The sequence below is a fragment of the Quercus suber genome, unplaced genomic scaffold (assembly GCF_002906115.3).
Source record: "Quercus suber isolate HL8 unplaced genomic scaffold, Cork oak 2.0 scaffold_204, whole genome shotgun sequence".
Lineage (NCBI taxonomy): Eukaryota > Viridiplantae > Streptophyta > Magnoliopsida > Fagales > Fagaceae > Quercus > Quercus suber.
Genome location: NW_027069662.1, coordinates 629,348 through 637,402, shown reverse-complemented (window position 1 = coordinate 637,402; position 8,055 = coordinate 629,348). Strand labels below are relative to the sequence as shown.

General features: G+C 32.1%; 2 protein-coding genes across 4 annotated transcripts; one reads left to right on the top strand and one right to left on the bottom strand.

Annotated features, from left to right (window-relative positions):
- Positions 1-845: 845 nt before the first annotated feature.
- Positions 846-2,142, top strand: LOC112005449 (uncharacterized). Its single transcript, XM_024037699.2, has 2 exons — positions 846-1,237; positions 1,353-2,142. The coding sequence occupies exons 1-2, from the start codon at positions 1,049-1,051 to the stop codon at positions 1,764-1,766; spliced, it is 603 nt and encodes a 200-aa protein (XP_023893467.1). The 5' UTR covers positions 846-1,048; the 3' UTR covers positions 1,767-2,142.
- An 846-nt stretch (positions 2,143-2,988) lies between these two features.
- Positions 2,989-6,985, bottom strand: LOC112005448 (ASI1-immunoprecipitated protein 1). Of its 3 annotated transcripts, none has more exons than XR_010631255.1 (3): positions 6,383-6,985; positions 5,764-6,040; positions 2,989-3,430 (listed from the first exon to the last, which is right to left on the bottom strand). XR_010631255.1 is itself a non-coding variant. In XM_024037698.2 (2 exons), the coding sequence occupies exons 1-2, from the start codon at positions 6,830-6,832 to the stop codon at positions 5,894-5,896; spliced, it is 597 nt and encodes a 198-aa protein (XP_023893466.1). In that variant the 5' UTR covers positions 6,833-6,985; the 3' UTR covers positions 5,627-5,893. The 3 variants fall into 3 exon arrangements, 1 of the variants encoding a protein (XP_023893466.1); XR_010631256.1 differs by having other exon boundaries at positions 5,780-6,040; XM_024037698.2 differs by lacking the exon at positions 2,989-3,430 and having other exon boundaries at positions 5,627-6,040.
- Positions 6,986-8,055: the final 1,070 nt, after the last annotated feature.

Sequence of the window (8,055 nt, the reverse complement as noted above, 5' to 3'; positions counted from 1 at the left end):
TAACTCGAGGATAATTAAAAACGCTTTAAGTAGGAAAGACAAATTTATAATCCCTAGAGGTAATGTTAAGTTATAAATACAAAGTATACTTATAAAAAATATAGAGAATTACTTATAAATATAGTGAATTACTTATATAAATTATTTTCTTAATAGGAAAATATTATCTAGTAGATACGGGCTTTATGCTGAGAAGTGGACTTATGGCACCATATAAGGGTGTACGTTATCATTTAAAAGAGCATTCAGGACGTGGCCAAGAAAATGCTGAGGAACTATTTAATCATCGGCATTCCTCTTTGCGCAATGTCATTGAAAGGACATTTGGTGTGTTGAAGAAACAATTTCCTATTATATCTGGAATGATAGAACCTTTTTTTCCAATTGATACAGTTACTGAGATTATCTTGGCTTGTTGTATATTGCACAACTATCTTATGAGAGTTGATCCGGATGAAAGGTTAATTGCAGAAGTTGATCAAGATATTTCGAATGGTGACATACATAATGAAGCTAGAAACAATACAAATGATAGTGACGCAGATGCTAGAAGAGGAGCAATATTACGAACTAGAATAGCAACTAGAATGTGGAATGACTATGTATCGCATGATCAATAATTTTAGTCATTATATTATGAGATTTGACTTGCTTATGTTTATCTTTCTTTATGGAATAGTTTTGAATGGAATGACTGTTGTTGAACATTTACCAATAGTTGCTTTTGTACAACTATTATGTGTACCTTATTAATGTTTTAGAAGAATGTTCAATTACTAGTTTATTTATAGCAACATTATTCTATGTCGTATTTTGTATTGTTGGTTTGTTTGTAGCATTTGTATGTAATCTTGTAAATACTAATATGTTTAACATGCAGTCTTTAAAAATGTCTAAGACATTGAAGAAGACAACTGACAGTGAGTCTAAAGCGACTAACATGAGATGGATTGATGACATGGATGACTTCTTACTTAACGTCATGTTAGAGGAACAAAACAATGGAAATAGGCCTAATGGAACATAAAGTTCTCATGCTTACTCAAATATGTCTAAAAAGTATTCAGAATCGTTCGGTTATGCAGTTGAGAAAGGTAACATCAAGAATTGTATCAAAACATTGAAAGGTACTTTCCATTCATGTCAGGACCTTTTCAAAAACATGAGTGGATTTGCATGGAATCCTATTACTGGACTTTTTGAGGCTGAAGATGAAGTGTGGGAACCTTTAATAGAGGTTAATTATATTTATTTTGATATTGTGAAATGTTTTTTAGATCGAGTCGATACATTTTGTTGGTACTTTGTTGTAATAATAATAATACTAATAAGTGTGTATTGTATTCTTATAGGCAAACCCAAATGCTAAAAAATGGAAAAGAACTCCAATTCACCATTATGAGAAGCTATTTGATTTGTTTTCCAAGGATAGGGAAAATGGTGAAGGTTCTATAAGTGCAAAGGAGAAAGTCCGTCGATGGGAAAAGGACAGAGAGGATAGCGTAAATTTGGAAAAAAATATTGATTGCTTTGATGAGTTTAGCATGCCAAATGTAGAATCATATTCTCCAATGGTCTCTCCTTCCTACTCATGTGAGACATCGTCCAAGAAGGCGAAGAAAACACCTCAAATGGTTGAAATGCTTGAAAAGCAGATGGAAAATTTTCAATCTGGAATTGATAATGTGGCAGCAAGTATAAGGCAAGGAAATGAAATTGCTAAGGAGGGACTTGCTATCATGGAGAGAGGACGTCCACGTTGTTAATTTGAGGATGAAGTTTTTTCTGAATTGGTGAAAATAGGAACACTGACAAAACAACAACTTGATGTGATGCTCTTCCTAATTAAGGATCCAGTCAAAATGAGAGCATTTTTTGGTGTTCCAACTAGTGAGTTATGTCGACAAATATTATTGAAGATGATGTATACTAAGGAACCTTAGTGGTTGGATAATTGTCAACTGACTTTTGATAGTAGCTAACTTTTATGGGTTGAATGTAGTGTAAATTTGATTTGCTAACTTTTGGTAGTAGCTGACTTTTATGGGCTGAATGTAGTGTCAACTAACTTTTGGTAGTAGCTGAATTTTGATTTGCTAACTTTTGTGGGCTGAATGTAGTATATTACATAATTAGCAATACTTGATGAATTTGTATTTCAATCAAGACACTAGAAGATAATGTAATATTTTAACTTGTACTGTGCTATGGATGAATGAAATTAATATCATTTTGCTCCAAAGTTTTGTACTTCTTCTTGGTTCAGATCTGCATTTTGTCTAGCCTAGGTGTGTTGGATTGAGATGGTAAGTCATTCATTATTGGTTCTGATGAAACCTGAATAAATGCATGTTATTTTTTTTTTTTTTTATAACTCATTTATATATCTATGTTGTTGTACTTGTATGAGTTTTCTCATGAATCTCAATGAATTGAGCAACATGGTTAAAAATATTGGAAATGAAGTAGTTACTGTGATTGATAAGAGTTGGGTATTTATGTCTTTTTGTCTAGATTGTGTGTTCTTGAACATTGGATTATTATTTTATTCCATCAGGTTTTCCCTTCTAGCTTAAAATAATAGAAAGAAGGTCCAACCGTCCAAGGTTGGGTAGTCTTTGCTCTGATGTCTTTGGCAATAATCTCGGATTTTATTATGTATTCCTCTTCTTATAGCCTCGTTCTTTATATATTAAATTTCAAGAAAAAAAAATTGTTGCTAAACTTTTGGTTACGACATAAAAGGACTCAATTGTCTCTTTGAGGTGTGTAACATATGCTAACCACGTTGAATGGCTATAAAATCTTTTGCTCACAAAAGTTTGCTGAATTCCTCTTTACTGACCACGTTTTTGTGGGCTGAATGTTGTGTAAAGTTGCTAACCACCTTTTTGCTGGTTACAAAATCCTTTGCCTAATTAAATTTATATGTACACTGTTGTAATTTTTACATTATAATAATAAAAATAATAATAATAATTTATATATATAATGTGGTAAATTTTATATTATTTAATGAGTACAAATAAATCTATTTTTTACATATTATGTAACAAGGGTATAATAGTCAATTTATATAAATGACATTTTCCATCCTTCCCTTTTTCTCTCTAACCAAACAAAAAAAATTTCCACCCTCCCACTTTTCCACCCCTCCAACCAAACACATAAGAGGGAAAACTAAATATTTTCCATCTCCCACAATTTTCCATCCTCCCACTTTTCCACTCCTCCATCCAAATGGACCCTTAGTTACTCTGAATTTCCTTGAATCTCTACAAAAGCCACACATTTTCATTAAGAATGACTCGTCTTATGCATTTTTTTGTCTTATTACCAGGAAGAGCATCACGGTTGTTACACTTGCTAAATTCTGATTTCAAAATCTTCTAGCTTATCTAATCCCCTGCTTCTTACATTGTTTATAATACTGCATAACATATAGCATATAGTCACATGGTACATCTTAGTATCTTACATATATATGCGTAAATTAAAATCAAAATCAAACCCTAAGTATAAATCAGCACTTATTCACATTCACAATCACAGAAAAATCAAATCAAAATCAAACCCCTGAGAGCGAGTTTGAGGGAGATGGTGGATTTATTTGAGAGTGAAAGACAAAGAGAGGCAAGTGAGGGGAGTGAAAAAGCCAAGTTTTGTTTTGGGTAAAACAGGAGTGGATTATTTAATTAAGAAAAAGTGCGGGACCACAAATTTTTTTACAATTTCTTGCCACAATTGTTACATAGTAGAGTACTGTGGCAAAGCATGATGGGTAGAGAAAAAAATTGTAAGTCCATGTGTAAAAAATAGTTAATCACTTACAGTTTACCACATTAGAGTTGTGGCAAAATAATTGCAAAATAATTTGTTGTCATAGAATTTCTCTTTCATTAATTCAGTTCAAAGTGCCCACATCAGTCCCTTTTTCTTTTTTCTTTTTTCTTTTTTTCTTTTTTTCCTTTTTTTCCTTCAATTTTTTTCAAAAAAAATTTCTCAATTTTTTAGGAGGTTAGAAATACTAATTTACCAATATGTTACTATGACAATTCTCCAAAGCCCAAGCACTTATGCCTTATTTGGATTGAGGGGGAAGGAGGGAGAGTAAGGGAGAATATAGTAGAATTGGCTGAATATTAGGCTAATTTTCGGCTAACTCTTCTCTACTCCCCCTTCTTCTCCCTCAATCCAAATGCACCATTAATGCCTGGAGATGTACAACCATTTAAAGGTGCGATAGTACAGTCTCATTCATCTAAACTAACAAGAGTTAAATATTTTACTATGGATACCCAACCAGTTAACCACAACCACCATATTTGAACGAGTTATCTTAAACAATGAAGATGTTCCACAAATGTAAATTTGTATTAATGAATGAGTGGATACAATTCTCAGTATTTATATTTTATTACAAAGGAAGAATCCTTTGATTGGATCTCCTAGAAAAAAGTCTTTGATTAAAAAATTGTTCAAATATAGTATTGATTCAAACCCAAAATGTCCTCCACTTTGATTGGAAAGTGAATTGAAAGATCTTTGTAATGAAATTGCGATAAATTTACAATTGTGCGCCTGTTAGATACTCTTCATTCTTCATTTGTATTTTGTGTTATTCATGAGTGTCTTGAAAGTTCTTCATAATTGAATATATTTTTTGTTAGAAGTTCCACAGAGTTGTAGGACTTGAATCTAACAAATATTCTTTGATTGATTATAGTTCTTGAAGTTTTTGGATCTTTTTGAATTTGATCTGGTAGAACTTTGAGATTTAAAAATGTTGATTTAAATGAATGTCTTTCATATTCGAAGATTTAGTTGAAGTAATTATTTTGGGTTGTAGAACTTGAATCCTGTAACAATTTTGAAACGCTGAAATTCTTGTAGGCTTTGTAGCTCGCTTTGACAAAGTTTCAAATCTTCTGCTCTCCTCCCTCGAGATTGATGGGTGCCTTTATTTACAAGAGTCTTGAAGAGATTTAATAATACATTGTTGATTTGATTGGTGACACATCATAATTATAATTGTAGGACTTTTAAACCTTGTTTTTCAAGTGACACAAGACATTATTTGATTTGTCAAAATTTCTTAATTTATGTAACTTATGGCAATGCTAAATTAGTTTGCATGTGTCATTTTTAAATTAAGACATCGACATGTGTCAACATGTGATTGACTTAGAGAATTTCCATTAGTCTCTCTTCTTTTTTTTTTTGAGAAAGAATTTCCATTAGTCTCTAAATAACAATAATTAGACCTACTAAATAGCACGTGACACTTTTTATTTATATTATAATCTAGACTAAATTACACTTTTGACCTTTAAAAGTTATAATTATTTCGGTCCATTAAGTTTTAGAAAATTATTGTATTTTCTATTTACTTTATTAAAATTGTGAAAATACTATGTAAATTCTTTAGATTTTTATAATCGATTTTCCTTTATATATATATATATATATTAAAAAACCAATCTATTATTTACATTTTAATAACTAATAAATGACCCCAGGTCCAACTCAAAACTTGAACTCTTCCTTAATTTTCCAGGATCTTTTTTTACTGTTGAGATTTTAAGACATAGATTTTTTTTTTTTTTTTTTAATCTTGTGACTTAAGAGGAAAATATAGAAATACAACATTGCTTCCAAAACCATGAGATAAGCAATAGAATATATGCATAAGAAAGTAAAATAGGGATTGGTCTAGTAAGCATGTGCAATGCACCTTTCAAAAGTTAGGGATTAGAATTGTACTCTATTGTCCTCTGACCTTGGTGGTTCTATTGATATGAACTGGAGTTGAGGAACGTAAGCGGTAGTTCTTTTTGTAACACAAATATACACAATGCTGACCATCTGCTTAGATTGTTCACAAATGGAGCTTTCAATCACAACGTAGGTTATATTGGTCCGCTAAGCGACGAGCAGTTCCATCAACCATGATGTTGTCTATCACTTCATGCTTCTTGTAATTTGCGTTAAGAATATCTTGCTGATACTTTGCAAGACTCTCTTCTTCTTGCAGTTGTTGCTACAACAAGAAATTTATCTAATAAGTTAAACATTTAAAGAACTAGTCTTGTGCTTATTTTGAGGAAAATTATTTTCAACACTTTATGTTGTTTCTCTTTTCTAGTCGAGTTAGGATCATTTTCCTAGTTGATTTAGAATCTTATTCTCTAGAAAGCAAAAGTTATTTTGAGAGGTTTTCTCTATTTTCTTTACCTACTAAGTCTCGGGTTCTTGTTGTAGTTATTTTATGTTACAGACTTTGCTTCTACATACCTATGCTGCATTATAGATTCAATATCTGCTCCAAAAATCATGTAATAAAACAAAATGCAATGAATAATACCAAATCAACGAAAATTACCTTTAGTAAGAATGCAGATTGAGCTGCATTTAACTTGGTAAGGTCCTTAATTTTCTGTGCAACCTTAAAATCAGGATCATTTTCATCCAACCATTGGCACTGTATTGTTCTACCAGGCATTTTCGGGCGATCATCAAACATATTCACTTCTGCAGGACGAGCCCTTACCGGCCTTGGCATCCCAGACACCATAAAATAATGGTGGGAGGTCATGGATACAACAGCTTCAGCTTGCATTAAGTCCTCCATCTCCACCAATGCACATTGCGGGATGTTCCTTGGTTCGATGTAATTTGGAATGAAATGAACACTCTTCACATTCCCAAACTGATTAAGAGCATATCTCACCACTGGTTCAGTGATATGTGGTGAGAGGTTATCAAGATAAACTGTTCGCTTCACTTTCTCTTCAAACGCAGCATAATCAGCTTGGGTTGATGGTGATGCCATTTAGGTTCTGGAACATAGAGAGCCGGAGCTGATTAGCTGTGTTTGAAAAGAAGATGAAGTCACAAGTCTTGGAACACACAAAGCCAGAGCTTTGGTGAAGAGAAAGGAGACAATAGCTGAATATCAATTGGTAATTTTATATTATAGTTTGGCATATATAAAGAAAAACGATTCCGCATATATATGCTAAGATAGAACCGCCAAGTTAGCCACAATCATATCATATTTGAACGAGCTACCTTGGCGTCAGTTTTAGACCTTCAACCCACGGAATACAAGGGGTGTTGCCAAATATGTATTCCTTGACCATTTCCAACTAATAAACCTCCACCTTATTAAGTGATGGTATCTCTCTACTGCTCATAATAGTATAATACTCTATCAAACCCAAGAAGGAGATTTGGTCTTTTTTCCATGAGTGTATCTTCTGCGCTACTATATTTAACTAGTAGTTGTTAAATAACAGATTATTTTAAAAGTTTAAGCTGTTAGAAAATTGTGAATTTAATCACTTAAGCATTAAAAAAAAAAAAAAAAAAAAACCTCTCTTATTTGAGGACTTAAACTTCCTCTTAATAAGTGAGGTCCAATATGTGAGACTTTTAACATTTCAAATGATATGTAGAATAAAGATAAACTTAGGATCTCTTGATACTATTTTAAAATATTAAAAATCTCATGTATTGAGTCTCACTAATTAAGGGGATGTCTAGGGCCTTTAGGCTCACATGTGAGGGAGATTGTTAAAATTATGGTTAAATAATTAAATTTATTTTCAAATAGCTTAAGGTTTTCCATAATTGTAACTGTAGTAGCCAACTTAGTAAGTTGATATTCTTGAATTTATGAAATCTCATACCCTCATAAGAATTTTGTTGGCATAAGGTATCTAGTTTACCATTACAAAGGTTTGGTTTCCACCTGAATTTTCTTGCTAAAGGCTAAAGTATGCACTAGTTTGACAAGGACTGTTAGGGCAATGAATGAATCAAGCCATTCATAAACAACTTGGACTCGGCTCGATAAAAAACTCGTTTATGCTTGTTTGGTTATAAATAAGCCAAGCTTGATGCTTAATTTTAGTCTTGTTTAATAAACAAACCGAGTCTAAGCAAAAAAAAATTGTTCATGAACAACCCATGAGATACAAGGCTTGATACAAAAAAGGTCAAGCATAGACTTTTTATTTTTATTTTTTATTTTTATACAAGATAGAAATTCTA